This window comes from Cebus imitator, unplaced genomic scaffold (genome assembly GCF_001604975.1).
Source record: "Cebus imitator isolate Cc_AM_T3 unplaced genomic scaffold, Cebus_imitator-1.0 Scaffold118, whole genome shotgun sequence".
Taxonomy (NCBI): domain Eukaryota; kingdom Metazoa; phylum Chordata; class Mammalia; order Primates; family Cebidae; genus Cebus; species Cebus imitator.
Window position 1 is genome coordinate 4820217 of NW_016107433.1, and position 21364 is coordinate 4841580.

Below are 21364 nucleotides of genomic sequence, written 5' to 3' on the forward strand. Positions count from 1 at the left end.
TTTGAGATGGAGTCTTGCTCTGTCGCCCAGGCTGCAGTGCAGTGGCGCGATCTCGGCTCACTACAGCCTCCACCTCCCAGGTTTAAGTGCTTCTCCTGCCTCAGCCTCCCAAGTGCCTGGGATTATAGGCACCCTGGCTAATTTTTGGTAGAGACAGGGTTTCACCATGTTGGCCAGGGTGGTCTTGAACTCTTGACCTCAGGTGATCCTCCTGCCTTGGCCTCCCAAAGTGTTGGGATTACAGGTGTGAGCCACCATTGGCAGCCTAAAATGAGGCTTTTTAATTACCTTGAGAAGAGATAACTAAGGCTTGGACTGAGAAGTAGGGAAATATTTCACGTTCATGCCAAGTGTCTGTGAGTTTTTGGGGCATTATGCACTGTCCTGGGCATTGCAACAGGTTCAGAAGGAACTGAAGAATGCACGCTTGTTCTAGACACACATGGAAGAACTCTGTCCAGGCACCTAGTCTTACCAGTTGGTTTACCATATCTAGAATAGGACCAAGAGTATAGGATTTGGGTGCTGAAAACTTTGAGTTTTTATGTAGAAGAAACTCACAGCCACTTTGAGAAGAACCACACCTTATTTCTTAAAGAGACTAGAGCTCTTTTTCCCAAGGGATTTATCCAGCTCAGTCACAAAGGGCCCTTGAATTTTCAGTGTCACTACTTCTTGGCTGAGGGGAGTCCCTGTACACCTGTGCCTTCCTTGGGCCCTGAGAATTGCTAAGAAGGTGTGAGAGTCACAGATCCTTTATGCCGGAAGCTCCAGTGGGCCTGGGGACTGTAGTAAGCGTCCCAGAGACTTGGAATTTGAGTCATATGACCTCAGTAGGAGAAACCAACTTATGCAAATAAAAACAGCCATAACTTTCAGTTGTGTAGGTGGCTCTACTGATTTTTTTCCCCATAACCCACTTATAAGATGGCTGTAGCTGTGTCATTAGATGTGACTGAGTTCTTCAGGGGGAGAAAGTTTTTCTGAAATACACTTCTCCTTACACGGACACTGTTCTCATGCTTCCCATTGGCAGAACCTTCTCTTTAGTGTCATCAAACAGATACTGATTCTGGGGATGCTGCTTTTCAGAGGCCTTTGAGGAAAGAGTTGAGACTCCTTCACCCAGCACAGTTGGATCTGCTGCTCTTTGTAGACTGCACATTAGATTTGAGGCCTTGTGAACTTCTTCCCAAACCTTCCTTTCAACTCTGAAGTTTAGTGCAGCACCCAGAAAGGGGTTGCTCGGAGTGGCCGTGTGCTTCCCAAGTAGCCAGCCAGCCCCTGGACACCTGCACAAAGTTTCACAGCTCCCTTGCGTCTTCCTTTGATTCCAGAGCATGCCTTTTAATCTGTGTGCCTTCCTAAGGATGTGCCTTTGGGTGGGCTCACGTGTCAAGCAGTCAGTTCCAGTGTTAGAGTTGGGCGTATACCCAGAGAGGAGGACCTGCTCCAAGACCATGTATCCAGCATGGCTCAAGGCTAAAGAACTGCCAAGTACTTAAAAAAATTTTTTTTGAGTTGGAGTTTCACTCTCGTCACCCAGGCTGCAGTGCAATAGCGTGATCTCAGCTCACTGCAACCTCTGCCTCCCAGGTTCAAGCAGTTCTTCTGCCTCAGCCTCCCAAGTAGCTGGGATTACAGGCATGCACCACCATGCCTGGCTAATTTTTGTGTTTTCAGTAGAGACGGGGTTTCACCATATTGGCCAGGCTGGTCTTGAACTCCTGACCTCAGGTGATCCGCCCACGTTGGCCTCCGAAAGTGTTGGGATTATAGGTGTGAGCCACTATGTCCAGCCCCAATTTCTTAAGTTTAGGAGCTCTGCTCCTGTTAGTGAATTGGGTGAGATTCCTCCACTTTGTGGCAGCTGAATTAGTTCCTTTAGTCTTACGTATTTGTAGAATTCTAAACCCTGGGCTTGTTTCTCTGAGGCATAGTTCTTGAAGGGAGTTTTCACTTGCCTGTCATCCTCACCCGTCTCACCACTCTGCTGCCTCTTTCCTTTGCATTTCATTTTAAGAGCCTACAATGCTGGCCAGGTACGGTGGCTCATGCCTATAATCCCAGCACTTTGAGAGTCCAAGGATCGCTTGAACCCAGAAGTTTGAGACCAGCTGGACAACATCTCTATGAAAAAAAATTTTTTTAAAGATAGGCTGGATGTGGTGGGGTGCACCTGTGGTCCCAGCTGCTTGGGGGGCTGAGGCGAGTGGATCGCTTGAGCCTTGGTGGTTGAGACTACAGTGAACCCGTCCAGCCTGGGCCTGCGCAACAGAGTGAGACCTTGTCTCTTAAAAATAAAAAAGAGCTTAGAATGGAAACTGGGACTTAGTTCCTCTGCTTGTTCCAAGAACTTCTCATTTTCACTCAGGCATCAGCAAGTGACAGCTGAATTTCTCTTTAGAGCAGTATTGATGCGCCGAGGTTAAATCTAAAAAGTGGAGATGATTTGATGCTTCAGGTGGTTGGCATCAGAAACCAATATATGTTTGCTCCTTGTCTTACCCTCCGGGCAGTGTCTGCTTTGACTGAACACCGAGTATGTTTCATGGATGTTGCCTGGCCTTCGTCCCCGTTAAGGAATGGAGCTTTTAGGCTTTTTTTTTTTTTCTCTTTTTCTTTTTTCTGTTTTTCTTTCTTGTCCTAAAAAGAATGTCATAGTTACGGTTCCTCTCACCAGGGGAGATGGGAAGACAGACAACAAGCTGAAAGCTTCCTAAGCCTTCTGGAATGCATGTGCAAAAGATTTCTATGGCTCTCTAGACGGCCCGTGAGCTTCAAACGCAGCTGCTGGTCTGCTTAGCAGAGCCTGTACTGATCTTTTCACTCGAGGTGACTTGTGTAGCGTAAATAAGAAAATCATTAAAAAAAAAAAAAAGGAAATATTTTCTCTGATGAGCCACTGACTTGAATTCTAATCAGTCATAAAAAGTAAAATAACCTCAGCCCAACCACACATCAAAGGTCAAGTTTAAGTATCAGTTGCGGTAGCGGGGGCAGAACTAATAGTTCAAGCATGCGTGTGTTTAGGAAAGAGAAACTAGGCTCCAGTGCTCAGCTCTCTGTTTGACTGTACACTTCTAGGAATGGGAGGGAAGTCTGCTCTTTCCAAGCCTTTCTTGTGGTAGAAATAAGGACTTGCAGTGTTAATTTACCGTAGCAAATGTGAGCTCGTCCTCAGTTTATTCAGGCAGTGGTGGACTGGAAAAGTCCAGGGTAGGAGAGGAAGGAGGAGCTCTTCATCTGGCCCTCTTGTGGAGATGTGGAGCTGACCCTCGTGTCTCACTGTCCGTCTCGGTCCACTTCCTGAGCATGCAGCATTCCCACTCTTTTTTTTTACTCTTGTTTGACACAGCAAACATTTGGGCATCTGTGCACTCTGTAGAAGGCCGGCGAGGATAAGACTGAACCCCTGTCCTAGGGAGGTGGCGCCCTGATGGGGATCCCAGCTATAATGCCTCTCTGTATGTGGGTGACTGAGTGACAAAGGGAATGTGATAGGTCCTAGGGTAGCCCTGCATGTCACACAGGGCGGAGGCTCAGGAAAGGGAACAGATGGCCCTACTGGGAAGACATGGAAGGGTTGGCAGCATTGACTGACAGGTGGGTTATTGACCAGAGGGGAGTGGTGAGGAGTAGAGGGATTACTCCCCAAACCTATTGTGTTTTGTTTTTTGAGACAGGTTCCTGCTCTGTCACCAGGGCTGGAGCTGAGTGTCACGATATCGGCTCACTGCAGCCTCTGCCTCCTGGGCCCAAGCGATCCTCCCACCTCAGTCCCTCAGTAGCTGGAACTACAGGTGTGCACCAGCATGTCTGGCTAGTTTCTGTTGTATTTTTTTAGAGACGGGGTTTCACCATGTTGACCAGGCTGGTCTCTCCTAGGCTCAAATGATTTGCCTGCCTTAGCTCCCAAAGTGCTTGGATTACAGGCAGGAGCCACCGCACCCAGCCCTACTCCGCAAATCTTTGCTTGAGAGATGTACTGTCCAACTCAGGTGCCACTTATGACCATGTAGCTTCTGAAATTTAAATAGCATTAAAAATTCAGTTCCTTGGATGCACTACCCATATTTCCAGTATTCATTAGTCACATGTAGCCAGTGACTGCTGCATCAGACAACACAGCCACAGAATGTTCCCACGATGGTAGAAAGTCATGTTGGTCACTGCTACTTCAGATGGATTCTGGGCCCGATTCTGGTTTACCGTGAAGATTTGGTATGCTAAGATTGCAGCTGTAAGTCATTTCTAATTTTGGGAGGTCTGGGGTTTGAGATTCTGTTATATCCAGTGAACTATACATATTTCTGTCTTTTCTTAGCTCTTAGAGAGGGGGTTAATTGGAATATTAAAGAGGTAGCCAGATGCGGTGGCTCATGCCTGTCATTCAGCACTTTGGGAGGCCGAGGTGGGCAGATCAGCTGAGGTCGGAGTTCGAGCCCAGCCTGGCCAGCATGGTGAAACCCCGTCTCTACTAAAAAATACAAAAATTAGTGGGGTGTGGTAGTGGGTATCTGTAATCCCAGCTACTTGGGAAGCTGAGGCGGGAGAATCGCTTGAACTGGGGAGGTGGAGGTTGCAGTGAGCTGAGGTCACCTCACTGCACTCCAGCCTGGGCGACAGAGCAAGATTCCATCTCGGGGGAGGGGGGAAATATCTATCTATATAGATATATATAGATAGATAGATAAATAGATATAGATAGATATATAGATATGAAGTTACAGTTTCTAATTTTTCTAATGTTCTTTTCCTAAAGAAAGAAAATACAAAATCTGCCACAAGTCTCAGAATGTCTGTAGGAAAGATTGAACACATCAGGTTGACTATATTTGTTTGTTTGCTTGCTTGTTTTCCAGCTCGTAGCCCTTTGTAACACTTGAAATGTGATCTTTTCCTCTGGACCCCAGTTGAGGGTGGCGGAGGTCTAGGTGATGCCTCAGCAGTGGCCGTGACCGTGAGCCTGGTCTCTGACTCTCTCCCTCTCTCCTTCCCCGCAGTGGGCGGTGAGATCCCCCTAGACATGCGGCTCGGGGGCGGGCAGCTGGTATCAGAGGAGCTGATGAACCTGGGGGAGAGCTTCATCCAGACCAATGACCCATCGCTGAAGCTCTTCCAGTGCGCCGTCTGCAACAAGTTCACGACAGACAACCTGGACATGCTGGGCCTGCACATGAACGTGGAGCGCAGCCTGTCAGAGGACGAGTGGAAGGCGGTGATGGGGGACTCGTACCAGTGCAAGCTCTGTCGCTACAACACCCAGCTCAAGGCCAACTTCCAGCTGCACTGCAAGACAGACAAACACGTGCAGAAGTACCAGCTGGTGGCCCACATCAAGGAGGGCGGCAAGGCCAACGAGTGGAGGCTCAAGTGTGTGGCCATCGGCAACCCGGTGCACCTCAAGTGCAATGCCTGCGACTACTACACCAACAGCCTGGAGAAGCTGCGGCTGCACACGGTCAACTCCAGGCATGAGGCCAGCCTGAAGCTGTACAAGGTAAGGCCCAGCTCCTCGGGGCTCAGGCGCTGTCTCTGAAAGGAGGGGGTCGCTCCCTAACGGGCGAGTTTGGGAGCGTTGGGGAGGAGACGGACAGTCTCGGGCATGGCCCCCGTGGCTGTTCGTTGGGAACCTGGAGTTGGGAGGAAAGTCAGCGGTGTCCACTTTGTCACCAGGTGGAAACGTGACAGGTTTAGTGAGTAGCTTTAGTGGCTGAAAGTTCTCTTTCTCAGTGCCCCATTTTGGGGCAGGTTTTGTTGACAGTGCCTCGATGGTTGGTTCTTTTCTTTCTTATGTGGGCTCTTTTGCATCCTCTACTCCTGTAATTTCCGTCTTTCTTTTAGACTTTTTCTGCTTTCCTTTTCCATCTCTTTATTCCTTTTTCTTCTCAATTTCCTCTTTCCTGGATGCTCCTGAGGTGGCTTGTTCCTTCCTTCTTTCATGCATGCATCCATCATCCCACCAACAGATATACACTGGGCACCTTCTGAATGCCAGGTACTGTTCTGGGCACGTGTCCACATCAGTGCATGAAATAGACAAAACAAAAAAAAAAAAAAAAAAAAAAATCCCTGCCCCCACACAGCTTCCATTCTTTTAGCAGGAGATGGGTGAGAAACAATGAATAAATTATGAAACAGGCTAGAAGGTGCTAAATGCTGTGGGGGAAAGCTGGGTCCCTAAGGAGCCTCCTTTGGTTTTGTTTCTGTTTTTTTTTCTCTGTTGCTTCCTGGGTTCTGTGTCCTTTCTCTTCCTTACACTTTTTCTTCCTTTCCTGGGCTTCTCCCGTCCTCCCTCCTCCCTCTATCTCTTCTCCTCTTCCCTCCTTCCTGTCCATTTATTCTTCCTCTCCCCCCAGCCCCCACGTCCGCCCCAGCCCTTCCCTCTACTCTGTAGGTGGTAACCTAGGAGGAGGTGCTCCGGATACTGTAAATTGTCCTTTCACTTGCACGGCAGAATTGCTCCAGACGTCTCTATTGATTTTCACTGGACTTAAAGTCTCACCTTTTTCTCTAATCATCCCATAATGGCTTTAGTATGAACAATCAGGTACAAATCGCCATAAATCTCCCCGACTTCATTCCACACACCTTCCACTCCCTCACTCTCTGTTTTCATTTTCCTTACTCCTGTTATCAGCCTCTCCTCTTGCCTTTCACACTGTTTCTTGCGTCTTGGGCCCACGAGTGTTTGGTCTGTGCTGGCCCTGAGCTAGCTGAGGCCCCGCTGTACTCAGCATGATTTTAAATGGAGATTCCATGTAAGAAAGATGTCTAGGCCTTTCACCATGTCGGCCTGTGCGGGGATTGATAATTGTACTTCATTTTACAGTTGCTCTTTCTCAGGGTGTGGGGAGGACTGCGTAATGCCAATGAGAAAGCACTTTAGGTAAAGGAGGAAAAGGCAGGAATGAGGTAGAGGGGTTAGAACGTTCTGGAACTGACCATCAATTCAGCTGCGGTGTAGTGAGGTAGCTCTGGACTCCACGCAGCCAATCCCCTTATCTCAAATGAGCAAGAACGTTGCTGGAGTGGCTGTGTTTTGTGCCACCATTGAAAGAAAAAGTCCCTTTGCAGTCAGTTTAAATTGGAGGTCTGAACTGGCAACAGGATGGTGCCAACGTGGTCAAGAAAACCTGATGGAAAAACCAGTGGGAAAAAGAATTTCCAAAGGACCCGACTGAGTAAAATTTGTACAAAGGACTCGGCGTGGCCATTGAAGGTTGTGCGCAACTTTGATGAAGGTTGTTTAGAGGTGGCATGAAGCTGGCCTCTTCCATCCGAGGAAAAAATTGCCCTTTAGATTCTAAAACGCACACGGTGGTGATTAACTCGCACACTGCATCCTCCATGCGGCTGCAGTCTTGAATAAGAGTCTGTCAGGCACTTGGCTTTGCTTCTGACGGGCCTGGAACTTGGAAAGGATTTGCTGAGAACATCCCGTTTTGGTCCACAAATCTTGTCCACGGGTTACACCCAGAGAGTCAGGGTGAGGTGTTGGATGGAAGACACGCAGTTTATTTGTGTGTTTCTGCACTATGGGCCTGTCCTCCTGGGCCTTCATTTTTTCATTCCTTTTCTTTAAGGTAGAGGAAACTCTTGTTCAAAAAGATGGCGTGGGGAGAAGGGTCCTGAGTGTTGGGCTGCAGGGTAGAACGTGGACCCAGCACCCAATGGAGAGGTTCCGAAATCGTGCATCTGACCGGCACATCCCCGGGGGTGACCAGGGCAGAATTGCCTCTGTCAGGAGCCAAAGGTCATTAGTCTGGTCTCATTAGTCTTTGGGTAATGAATGGCCCTGTGCCTGCCTGGGATCCACCATAGCGGGTGGGGAGCTCTCCCACTCCCTCCTGGATGACATCGCTGGGATTATCATTCCCGTGCTTGCCCTGAGCCCTTTGGTCCCTTAGTACGACTAAGATAAGACTTCTCTTGCAACCAAGAGGGGCTCCCTCTCATAAGGTTTCGTCAGTCCACTGATTTGGGGTGGGGATGGGAGGTGGTTTGAGAGTCACTTTTTCTCTAGGCCCTGGTGTGGCCTGTAGTAAATGGAGATTGATTGCATGTTATTTTTCCTCTTGCTAATGTAATCCATTAGCCCGGCACATGCATAATCAGTTTAGAGCACAGTTAACTGGATGTAATCGAGTTCTTTACTGTCTGCTAGAGAAACTGCTCCAGATGCAGCTGACCTGGGGAGGGCCCCGGGCTTCTCACACACAGCCCTCCTTACTCACCCCTTCCCCACCCCACCCTGTCCCAGTTCCCTGGGAGATTATTCATGATCAGCCAGGGCAGCCCTCCAGAGTTGCTCTTTGCGGCACCCAGTGAAGTGGCGGTGATGCGTGTGGCTTCCCAGTGGGCCTCCCAGCCCTCTCTTTCAGCCGAGGCTTTTATTCTCCTCCTGCCCCTTTTTCATGTTGGAGGAGACAGAGCTGCATTCTCAGGAGATGCAAGCACTGGCGGGGCTTTCGGTTTGTCGTCTGACCTCACCCTGGGCCCGAGTCGCTGCCCTTGCAGTCATGAATGCTAGTGCGTAGGTTGCTATATTAAGAGTGAACTTTCTGAAAGCCTGAGATAATTTCTCATCCAGAAACGAGAGAGGGTTGGGCTAATCTACAAAGCCTGGTGGTATTGTCTTCATTGCCTGGAGTGGTGTAGTTCTGATTTTTGTGTGATACTCATTTATGAATCAGGATTAAGGTTCAACCTGTTTTTCCTCTGCACCTCCTGGAAGTAGAGTGGAGTTAGGGGAAGGCTGTGGGGCCAGAGGCATCCGATGGAAGTCCCCTTACATTGTCTCCGGGCCCCAAGTTACTTCTGCAAAGTGCTCCTGATTGAATTCCTTGGGATCTTTTGGTCTGAAACAGCAGCTGGCTCTGGCCTAGCTCCTAGTGCTCACATGTCCACGTCCTAACACCTACCCTGGTGAGATCCTGTGATTGGCTGACACAGCAGGCATCCCAGAGGCTCAAGTGAAGCTTGAAGACTGGGCTTTTTCTGTGCTTAGTGACTCATCTGATCTAGAATGGAAAAGGCACTTTCTATCACTGGTACTGAGCTCCCAGGTCCTTAATTCCTCATCCTTCTGCTTTCACATATAAATGTATCACTCCTTTCTCAGAAGATGTACATCTTGGTCCCACTCTCAATCCTCTTCACCCGTAGAGATGTGGGTGCCCTTGCTCCTCAGAACCAGGAGAGTGGCTGCCACTGAACACGCCTGCCCGCCGCCCTCTGCCATGGCTAGTGTGGAGCCTGCGTCCGAGGTGTGTGAGTTCAGAGATGGCAGGAGCTCTTCCATGTTGATCTTGCATTTCCAGCTAAGTGACGTCCATGACAAGCTCCCTGAAATTTGTGCAACTTTCTGCCCGGAGGAGGAGGGGCATAGAAAGGGCAGTTAGAAATCAGGGCCCACTCCTGCCATCCCCCAGCATCTGTGTTTTGATGTTTTTCTTCACCTGTGTGTCTTTGGAATGGAAATCCGTCAGCTTTAGCAGATAGATTCAGACCGCACCAGAATCTGTTACTCAAAACAGTTTCCAGCTGGGTTCCTTTGATTGGGCCAAGACTGAAGGTTACCTATTAATCTTAAGTTGTGTGCAAAGAGGGTTGTCCACCATGGTGTTGGGTCTAGGCCACATGTGAGCTGCCCTGGAGCAACAAGGCACACTGGAGAGGAGAAGCCAGTGTCCACACCAGCTCTGCGTGGTCCACAGTAGGAGGCAGAGTGTGGTATTGATTCCTGCACATGGCCAGATTCTCCACATAGTGGACGTCTGCGCATGCTGTCCTAGGAGGATTGTGCAGTGCAGGAGGATGGAAGAAAACCTCCATCGGACTTTGCATTGCTTCACAATCCATCCTCTCAGTTCTTTCCCTGATGTGTAAGAAACTCACTGGGACTCACACTCCCAGAAGGGCCATAAACTCATCATGTGGGAGGCGGGCATATCAGAAAACGTAGGCGAAGTCAGACAGCGATTTGGACTGAAATGTGCATTCTTGGTGCTCCTCTGTGCGTGCCCTGAAGGGAAGTGGGGGTCTTAGAAAGGCAGCTGCACACTTTATGCCCATAGGTGGTGCCTGGAGGCCTTTGTCTTGTGCTGAGAGCAAAAAGCATAAATCCTTTGGGGAGCGTCCCCTCCCTCCCCCGCACACTGCCTGGCCAGCGTGGCCGCGTGTTTCAAGCTCCGGTGAAAGTGTGGTTTTCATCGGGATCCTGGAGCCAGCCTCCTCAAACCTTGTTTTCTCATTATTGGACGATTTTTATTTTGTTTTGTTTGAAGTACCTACTTCTGCCACCTCTCTCCCTACCTTGGTGCCTCCAACCAACAAATGAAAGGAAGGGAATGTTTTCCTGCAGGTGGTTTAGAAGGTGTGAAAGGCCAGATGTTTGGGTGAATTTTAGCACCTTTTGCCTTCGTGCCCTCCTTCTCCTGGAGCAGCTGGAGGCCTGGGATTAATTTCCCGACTTGATGGTCAGTGCTGGTGGGTCACTGGTCTGTGTAGCTGGGCTGGGAGACTGTGTATTTGCCTGATGGGTCCTCGCTCGAGAGCCAGGGCTGACTCTGCAGCTCTGGTGATGACCAGTTAACTTCAATGGGACTCCAGGAAGATGGAAAAAGCAAATATTTTAGGGGGCAGGGCTCATGCCAGGACCACGTTCATCCATCACTGCTGTGGGAATGTGTGGCTCATGGTTCACCAGTGGTGTGTGGCATGAAAGGTGGGTACCTTGCTGGGAGGTCCCTTGTTCTTTCCTCCTTCCAGAAGCTTCTCACCTGTCTTTACCCACATCCCTCTAATAGGTTGTATTTCACACTCTCAGCCCATGGCTTTAGGCGCAGGCTTTGCATGAGTCACTCTGGTTATAGCGTTTCACACACCCTCATGTCAAAAAGCTCAGGTCGCTGTGATCTTTTGACCCTGAGCTTTAGACACCGCATAGTGGAACTGAAATCTTATTAGATGTGCGTACTTAAAAAAAAAGTTCAGTACTTAAAAATCACCTGTTGAAAAACCAGTTTTGCAACCATTAACCATAGCACTTTTATTTTCTCCTTTTTCTAAATGCTTTTAGTGTTTTTTTTTTCTCTGCCTCTTTTCAGAGTCCTTTTTGTGGATTGTAAAGAACTGACCAGACCCTTTAAGAATAGTGTTGTGTTCTTAATTCTTTTTTACAAGTTTAGCATTCCATGCTGACCTCAAGTGTAAGCTAGTAATAAAACGTGCCTTCCCTATTTTTTACAGTTAAAGTAATATGAGTAGTGCATGTTCACTGTAAAAAAAAATTGGAAAAATCTAGGAATTTTTAAAATTAGTAAACTTTAAAAGAAAGAAAAATTTAAAAGTAGTAAACTTTAAAAGAAAGTAAATATCTGGCTAATCCTGTGTGATGTATTTTTATTTTCTTTTTGCATGTAACATAGGCCTTTTACAACATTGGAATGATATTGTGCATATATATGTGTATGTGTACATATATACACATATATATGTACAATATCTATACACACGCACACACATATGCACGATACCAATATATATGTAAAGACACACAGCATAATACCTGAGACCTTTGTTTTTATCTCTGAGTATTTTCTAATCCTTTTTAAAGTGGATGTCTTTTTTCTACTGTCTGACTTTACTGTCCAGAGGCAAACCCACTGTTACATGTATTTGATACTGTTCTGTGCTCTTTTCAGTGCTTCCATAGATGAAAATGTGTGTGCCTATGTATCTGTACACATGCACATACTATTCATTTTTTAAAATCTCTAAGTATAGACACATACTATGCTTTCAATTTTGTTTTGTTTTTTTGAGACAGGATCTTACTCTGCCACTCACAGGGAATGCAGTGGCACGATCTCGGCTCGCTGCAACCTCTGCCTCCTGGGCTCAAGCAATTCTCCCACCTCAGCCTCCCAAGTAGCTGGGACCACAGGTGCACACCACCATACCCAGCTCATTTTTTGTATTCTTCATAGAGGCAGGATTTCGATATTTTGCCTAGGCTGGTCTCGAACCCCCGGGGTCAAGCAGGTGGTCATGCCACCCTTCCCCATTAGGTGATGGCCAGATTCATGTGCAGCGACCAACGCCATGCTGTTGTTTTCCGTGTTCATGGACAGCATTGCTATAATGTGGGTCCCTTTTCACTGTTCCAATGTGGGTAGGTAGAGGAGGCATTTTTTCATGCTTTTGTTTTTTTGAGATGGGGTCTCTGTCGCCCAGGCTGGAGTGCAGTACTGCGATCTCAGCTCACTGCAACCACTGCCTCCTGGGTTCAAGTGATTCTCATGGCTCAGCCTCCCATGTAGCTGAGATTACAGGTACTTGCTACCACGACCAGCTAATTTTTATGTTTTTAGTGGAGATACGGGGGTTTGCCATGTTGGCCAGGCTGGTCTCAAACTCCTCACCTTGGGTGATCCACCCGCCTCGGCCTCCCAAAGTGCTGGGATTACAGGCGTGAGCCACCACACCCGGGCCCCATTTGTGACTTTTGAGGAATATATTTTTTGTATAGTTGTAAAGCTCTGCTTTTGTATACAGTGTGATTTAAGACTCTTTATTTTCCTTCAAATTAGATGGCTAGCAGTACAATGATTACTTACGTAACCAGTCTTTCTTAGCTGGTGTGAGAAACTGTGTTGCTATTTCCTCATTCTCTTACATCTTACAGAGCCTCTTGTGAATGAACCACAGATTTCGATAAATCAGAGCATATTTACAGAATACTGTCATCGGAGACAAGGGGGGAACAAGAAGGGGTAGAAAGGCCTGGTTCTCTTTCCTGGCATTTGGTGTCTGTCTGTGGACCAAACATCTTCCTCTCACCTTTTGCTGTTTCTCTCTGGTGTATTCCCCAAAAGAAAAATTCTTAGTTTACCTTCATTGAATTATCCAGGTTGAGGGAATTTCCAGAAGAAACAGAGTCTTGGAAGAGGAGCTGGATTTTTAGGGCACTTTAATGGAGACTGTGGAATTCACCATTTATCTTCAAAAAGTGATCAGGAACAAATTCTGAAAGTCATGGAACTTCCCTTTTCTGAAGTTCTTATGTAAATAGCATGTAGATTTCATGACTGTGTCTACACATTTCCAGTACAAGCTGCTTTCAGGGACTGGTTACCAGTCTATTTTTGGATTCCAAAGGCATTCCATGGCCCTGACTTACGCTGAGCAGCAAGGAGGTCTAATTTCAGAAAATCTAATAGCTACAAATAACAGCTAACAGATATATTTCTTAAAATATTGGAAAGTACCTAGATTATCTATTTAGAAAGCCCTGGACCTTCTTATGAGAGAGAAATCTTAAACTTTCAGTGTCTTCACCCATCACCATCCAGAGGAATAAGCCATACCGTGGAATTCTTTGCATGAATGACATCTGCCATCTTAGAGGTGGTCTGTAACCCTTAGGACAATTTTGTTGAAAATATTCCATTGCTTCTGCATTCCAGAATAACGCGTTGTATTACAGTTGTTCTAGGTAAACACTCTGGCAAGAGAGGCAGCATGGCAGGTGTAATGGGGCAGAGGTGTGAACTCAGTGTTGAATTCTTGCAACTTGCTGAGTACTTGGACTAAAAGGCCAAATTTGAATGTATCTAGTCCCAACAGGTGTTTCTGTTTTTTTTTTGTTTGTTTTGAAAGGGAAATTATAAGGGAACAATTAGGCATTGTCAGGAACACTGTCAGGAAAAGGTAAGAGTTTGTAAATAATTATATGATCCACGTGAACTGTGTTCTTTATTCTGTTTTACATATAACTTGAAGCTACAAATACTAGTGAGGGTAGGGTGGGAAAGGCTGGTACTGTGAAAACCATTCTGGTAGTATTGAATAAATGTATATTTAATACTTAACAAAAATTGGTTTTTAGGACTTAAAGCAGCCGGGATGTAGGATGAAAGTTAAAATTTTCTGATGGCAGAAAATCTGTCACTCATGGAAGTACTGGAGAATGTAGAAACTAGCAGCTTTAAGGGGGTGGCTTGGGATTGTGTTGGCAAATATAGCCAAGAAAAAGGTGGAATTCCCAGCGATGTGAATTTTATTATTATTTTCTTTTTTATTAAAAGAAATTTAAATCACATTTAAAAAAAATAGGGTCTCACTATGTTGCCCAGGCTGGTCTCAAACTCCTGGGCTCAAGTGGTCCTCTTACCTTGGCCTGGAAATGTAAATCTCAGATAAGCAACAGTGATGTTTTGTGTAAGGATAGCTCGTGAATTATGCTTTCGCTTACCTGAAATTCACATTTAACTGAGCATCCTGTGTTTTGTTCAGCAGCCCCGCCTCTGGATAGCCTAGAAATCCGTTCATAGTGACCTGCCAACAGGCCGTACAGAAGCGTAAAGAGAGCTCTGTGGCTTCCTTGTTTGTGAAACCCCTTTTCTTCCAGTGGTTCCCAACAAAAGAACGAAGTTACAAACGCCTCTAATGATGATATCCAGTTTTTGTTATTTATAGAAAAGTGTACTATTAGATATTCTTATTTTCTGTGTTAAAGAAAATGCTTTCCTGTTATAATAAAATCTGAAATTTTCTCCAGAGCTGTTTGTTCAGGCTTACTTTTCAGTTATTTTTTTTCCTGAGTTCCTTTTATTGAAATGCTTTTGCGTTACACAGTGCACATCAGGAGGCCTGGCTTGGTCAGCACCAGCTTGGCCAGATGCTGAAGCTGCCCCTGGTCCGCTCCAGGCCTTCTCGGTCTCCTGCTCTGGTTACTTGTACCTAGACCTTGAAAATTCACAGCACGCGAGCGTTGCTCATAGTACATGGCAGACCCCATGTGTGGATGGTATATAGGTCGCTAATAGGAAATGCAGAAAGTAGGTTTAAGTTGGGACTAATCATCAAGAATGATTAGGGGACGTTCTCTAGGGTCCCCATCCTCATCCCATAAAAGGCAAACTAGTTAGAAGGTTAGAAATGTTTATCTACTGATAGTGTTTAGTTTATAACCTGTTAATGAGTGGGGCATGTTCTGAGACTCAGGACAAGATCCTCCAAAGCATATTCAGTCTCTTAGGTCAACAATGGTACCCACACTGCTTGGCGGGGCCGGCCTGTGCCCTGGAGCTGCTGAAGGGGTTTGTATCCACCTGCTGAGTCTCTCTTCCTGTCTTCTGTCTCTGGCCTTAGGCTCTTCCTGGAGGATGGCGGAACCTTTCTAACCACTTCTGTGCTGACCTCTTTGGACTTCCTTGGTGACATGTGTCCCACTGGGGCATCCCCGTCTTCCTGCTGCCCCTCAGAATGAGACAGAAGGTTGGGTTCTGGGTGGAAGGCATCCTTCCATCTGCCACCCTGACTTGTTCTCCTCCCATGGGTTCAGACTCCAGCCCTCAGGACCCAAGAGGCCAGACCGCAGGATTTCCCAGATCATTCCCCTGGGCAGCGTCTTGGAGACTGAAATCACTGGGAAGGGGACTTCCTTCCCCTGGGTCAACAACATTTGTGGAGTGCTGATTCTGTGCTGGGCATTGAAGTAGGATTTTGTACAGGCTGGGGTTCATGAATGTGTCATGTGTTATTAAAAACCTTGTTTGGGGCCAAGGCTCCCACCTGTAATCTCAACACTTAGAAAGGCTGAGGCAGGGGGACTGCTTGAGCCTAGGAGTTCAAGACCAGCCTGGGCAACATAAACAGACCCTGACTCTGTAAAAAATGTAAAAAATTAGCCAGGGGTGGTGGCACATACCTGTGGTCCTGGCTGCATAGGGGGCTGAGGTGGGAGGATCACTTGAGCGTGAGAGTTCAAGACCAACCTGGGCAACCTAACCAGACCTCATCTTGATGAAAAATAAAAAATTTAACAGGGTGTGATGGTGCCTGTAGTTCCAGCTACATGAGGGGGCTGAGGTGGGAGGATTGCTTGAGCCCAGGAGGTCGAGGCTGCAGTGAGCCATGATGACAGCACTGCAGTCCAGCTTGGGTGACAGAGCAAAACCCTGTCTGAATAAATAACTAAATAAATGAAACAATGCAAACCTATTTGGTTTAGGGAACGCTTTGTTAGCAGCATGTATTGGGAGTGTGGTTCTTCTCTATTGTCCGTGCTCTGTAATGGGAACCCCCAGCCCGGTGCATCTTCTGTTCCTCTTCCTCCTTCCCTCCCTCCAGAACCTTCTTTCCATTGAAGACTGCCCTCTGGTCAAGCAGGGGTGGTGGGTAATGAGCAGCTATCAGGTGTTTTTTTTATTTTTTGAGACCGAGTCTCACTCTGTTTCCAGGCCAGAGTGCAATTGTGTGATCTCGGCTGACTGCATCCTCCTTCTCCTGGGTTTAAGTGATTTTCCTGCCTCAACCTCCCGAGTAGCTGGGACTACAGGTGGCCGCCACCACGCCCGGCTAATTTTTGTATTTTTAGTAGAGACGGGGTTTCACCTTGTTGGTCAGGATGGCCTCGATCTCTTCGCCTTGTGCTCTGCCCGCCTTGGCCTCCCAAAGTGCTGGTATTACAGGTGTGAGCCACCATGCCCGGCCATAGGTCTGGTTCTGAATTAGGAGAAGATGAGTTTTCTAAAAATTTGGAGCAAACAGGTCTAATCACCTGTGTAAGATTAGAACTTTCTTTCTGGTATCCCCTTACTTCCTTTGTACTTTCTTCCAGCCAAAAAGCTGGAAAGGTCATGCAGCTGGCCACAGCCTCGTCACACCTGGGCTCCTCTGACCGTGATGGCTGACAGAATCCTGCATGACCTCAAGGCTTTTCCAACAGGCTTCTGACCCCTCGGTTGTCAGATGAGCACAGGTGTCACCAGGCTGCGGTCAGCAGCATGATCTTGGTGCACATGTGCAGATGTTACCCATTTCACTTTTGACTTGGACCTAGATTGATGTATCTAAGGGCCTTTAAAAAAATTTATTTTAATTTTTTTTTTTTTAATAAGGAGTCTCACTCTGTCACCCAGACTGTAGTGCAGTGGTAATCTCAGCTCATTGCAACCTCTGCCGGCCAAGTTAAAGCGATTCTCCTACTTCAGGCTCCCAAGTAGCTGGGATTACAGGCGTGCACCACCACACCCAGCTAATTTCTGTATTTTTAGTAGAGATCGGGTTTCATCATGTTGGTTGGGCTGGTCTTTGACTCCTGACCTCAAGTGATCCTCCCACCTCAGCCTCCCAAATTGCTGGGATTATAGGCCTGAGCCACTACGCCTGGCCTGTATCTAAAGGCCTTTGGGACAATGAGAATGATAAGAATGATAATGTCAGGGTTTGGTGTTTGCACTTACACCCCTCTTGCTCTTGGGAGGCAGACTTTGTCACTGCATTGGTCCTGTGGATGCCTGTTGGCACTCCTGAAGATCAGGGAGGAGCTCTGATTGTGTTTATGGCAAGGAGTGTCTTAGCAGAGTGACCCTTTCCAGCTTGCTGGTTTCCAACAGGATTCATTTGAATGGAATGTTTCGTGTTCCAGGTTCTTTATGAACTGCTGATTGTTGCAGGCCCAGAAAGGTTCTCTGAGCAGCATTAAATGCTTTTCTTCTGTCTAGGGCAGGGCACTCTGTGCCTTGAGGTGGCGGCGGGGGAGATAAAAGGTAACCCCATAGGCTCTTCGGCAGCCAAGGAGTCTCCTGCTCCAAGATGGTTTTCACTGTGGTCCTCCCATAACTCCTGTGCCTTCGTCTTCTGTACTTTCCTGCTACTGCCATGTCTCTTGTTTGCTAAAATAATTAGAGATAGAGAAGCATGGGGAATATTCCTCGGCCTTTCTAGTGAGCCAAGCCAAGTGGCGCGGGTCCCAGTGCTGTGATTTCCTCCCTGTCCTAGACATGAGTCAGCAAGTGTGACTCCGAAGCCAGCTGTGGTTGAGGAAGCACCGCGGGAGTGATTTGGCTGGAGACATCTGTTTGTGCGTGTTTGTTCACTTTCTGGTTCTCAGCTTAGGCTCTGACCATTTTCATTATTAATTTTTTTTTTTTTGCCCAGACTGGGTTCGCATTAGTGGTGGCTGCAGCTGTTGGCGTAGGAAGACCAAACAGCTCCTCCAGGGACCAGAGCTCTGACCTTTGTCCTGTGTCTCTGTGTCCAACTGGGAACCCATACTCGTCTCTCTTCACCTCCATGGTCTTCCGGCCCTAATTCGTATCTCTGAGCCTTTAGTGCTTTCAGTTTATCCAAAACTCATGCCTTGGGGGTGGGCAGATTTGCTCTGAGGTGGTGAGTTCTTGAGTGACGCTTCTGTGGATGACTGTTCCTGATGTTCTAGCTGGGTTCCCAGAGGACCTACCACATTCTCCAGAAACTTCCTCTCCCTTCCTGCTCCCTCCTGCACACATAGTCAGATGCTTGTCTTCTTTTCCTGGCCTGTGCTTTCTGCCTTTTGGAGTGTGGCATTTGGAACCAAGTCACCTGGGGAGATTTCAGGCAACAGCCACAAAGCCCGGCTCCACTGAGGGGAGACTAATTACACAGCTAATTAATCCAACAGATGTCATTTTAAGTGCTCATTTCTGTGTGATTTGATTACACACACACTGCATTGCTGAGATGGGCATTGGGCCCTGTTGGAAAGTATCTTTTTTTTAAATCCGACTTTAAGGAAGAGAATATTTCCTGTCCGTCTTTTATGCTCTAGTGACACATCCCTGCTTTTCCAGAACTCTGTCTCCAGCTGCTGCACCCACAGACACCCACCCCACGCTGGTGTTACACTGTTTGGCACCACGCTGGTCTCTGCGTCATGTGCTAGATGGTTTCACCAGCTGGTTTGGAAGCCTCTTGAGGACATGGATTGCCTTCGGTTTTGTGAGTTTCTCTCAAAAATGCAGCACAAGTGGACATCAGCAGATGGTTATCTGTTTCTCTCCGTGTGCCCTCTTGTCTTTACTGAAAGCAAGTTTCTTTGTGAGAAAAGTGGCTTAGGACTGTCAGAAAGGTGGTTTGCAAGCAGATGGTTAAGAAGCATAGGATGGCCGGGTGCGGTGGCTCATGCCTATAATCCCAGCACTTTGGGAGGCCGAGGTGAGCGGATCCTGAGGCTGGGAGTTTGAGACCAGCCTGACCAACATGGAGGAACCCCATCTCTACTAAAAATAGAAAATCAGCTGGTATCATGGTGCATGCCTGTAATCTCAGCCACTGAGGAGGTTGAAGCAGGAGAATTGCTTGAACCCAGGAGGTGGAGGTTGCGTGCGGTGAGCCGAGATTGCGCCACTGCACTCCAGCCTGGGCAGCAAGAGCAAATTTCCATCTCAAAAAAAGAAAAAAAGAAGTGCAGGACACCAGTGGTTGTTGTGAAATTGAACAAGTCGTGCATGGGACAAAAATAAAAAGGCTCTTGGAGGCAGAGGAGGAAAGTCAGGAAGTGAGAGGAGATGGTGTTTTCCTTCCTTCCCTCTGCAGTGGTAGGAGCGGAACAGAGAGTATGGAAAGGTGCTGCCTTCTGCAGGTGGCCTGGGAGCGGCTGCAGGGGGTAGTGTGGCTGTGGCCCCGAAGCTGGGAGCCTGTACTCAGGGAAGTCACCTGGTCCTCGATGGGGGCTGGTATCTGCCCAAGGCCACATTGCCCAGCAACCCCTCACCCTGAGTCATGCTCACTCTGGGAGTGGACTCACCATGTCCCCTCCCAATCGCTGGATCCGGAAGTGACACATTTCACCACTGATGGGACAGGTCACCAGTGTTTTCCGTGTTGCTGAATCTTTGGCTGTGTTCTCATCTCCCTAGACCTTTCAGCCACCTTTGCCACCCTTGGCCCGTTGTCCGTCTCTGCTGGCTGATTTTCTGTGACTTCACAGTCAGTGTTATTACTCCCCCAGGCCTGGCCCAGAGCCCACTCCTTTTTCTACCTCTAACTCTCCCTAAGTGTCTCATTCAGTCCAGTGGTTTTCAACCCATCTGCTTTTCGATGACACCCGAATCTTTCTGTACCCGAGACCTCTTCCTGTATCCAGCCCTCTCCCCGGCATTTGCATTTGAATGTCTGAGAATGAACTCCTCAGGCTTAGCACGGTGCGGGGAGGACTCTGTGACCAGAACCCCCAAATGCTGATGGGCTCCCACATCTTGGTTAGTGCTACCTAAACCAAAAAGCTGGGAACTGTCTGTGGGGCCCTTTGTCTTTTACTCCCCTGCAGCCTAACCATCAGCAAGTTCTGTGGGTGCTACCTTCAAAAATGCATTTCCATCACCCTTCTCCCAGGCCGGCCCGCGTGTGTCTGTGTATTTCAACTCTCTCTCTGCCTTCACTCTTGCCCTTTATGGTCCCTCTTCATACAGCGATTTTATGTAGAGGAAAATCAGGTCATATCTCTCCCTTGAAAAGACCCCACAAAGGCTTTCCACCTTACTTAAGATAAAAGCCCAACTTTGTACTGTGGCTTACAAACACCTTTATGATCTGAACTCCTCCCACCATGCTGACCTTATTTTACAACCCTTTCTCCTCTGCCCCCTACACTGCAGCCACAGCGGCCTTTTCACTGTTCATTCAATATGCCAAGCTTGTACCTGCCACAGGCCCTTTGCACTTGCTGTTCTGCTGAGTGCTTGTGCCTCCTTGACCTTGACATTCAGCTCTCATTCAATGTCTGGTCCTCAAAGAGGCTTTCCCTGACAACCCAGTCCCAAGGAGCTACACTGTCACTTCACTCAAGATAACTTCTCTGCATTGACAGTGATTATATTTATTTTTCTTATCTGTTCATTAATCTAGTTGTCTCCCAAGACAGCAGGGTCTGCATTGCCCCATTAACAGCTCTGTCCCTAGTGCTTAGAATGGTGTGTGAACCAGCCCAATAAATATTTATTGAACCACAGGGTACCAGCAGAGCGTGTGTGGCTTCTCCCCTTGCTGTAACAGGTACAGCAGCCTCATGCGCACAGTTGGCATTTCACAAGGTGGAGGCCCAAGGCGTACATTGGTGTAAATGGGATGGCTCGTGTGGACCAGGTCATTGCAGAGCTGTGTCTGCAGCCCTGGTCGTTTGCCATCAGCTTCACACAGAGCTCTGTGCTGGTACTGACCCTTGAGACACAGCCCTGGCAAAGTTGGGCAGCTGGCGTCAAAGTATTTTGAAAATTCCCACATGCTGCTGGACAGCCGTGAGTTTCAGCTCTGTCTCCCCAAATTCTGATGACCAGAATCTCAGCTCTTTGTCCTCAGTGCTCTCATCAAGATGCTTTGTTCTTTTCCCTTTCTTACGATAGACCGTATTTTTAGTGGTCCTTTTCCTCTGCTTGGTTGTAAGACCCATAACAGTGGCATCTGTTTACTCTCGCCCAACTTTGTATCCTTCCCAGTGTCTTGGGGATATTAGGTAGACCGTTAGGAAGTGTGACCTGATGATTTGACAGGGAAAGATGGAATCTTTTTTTTTTTTTTTTTTGAGACAAGT

At 47.6% G+C, this 21364-nt stretch overlaps 1 protein-coding gene across 1 annotated transcript in view; it reads left to right on the forward strand.

Annotated features, from left to right (window-relative positions):
* The window catches only part of ZFHX3 (zinc finger homeobox 3), a 279755-nt gene that overhangs the window by 99518 nt on the left and 158873 nt on the right, over positions 1-21364 (forward strand). Inside the window, exon 3 of the mRNA XM_017539350.2 lies at positions 5007-5503. Coding sequence (XP_017394839.1) covers positions 5007-5503 — 497 coding nt within the window. The remainder of the gene's footprint in view (positions 1-5006; positions 5504-21364) is intronic.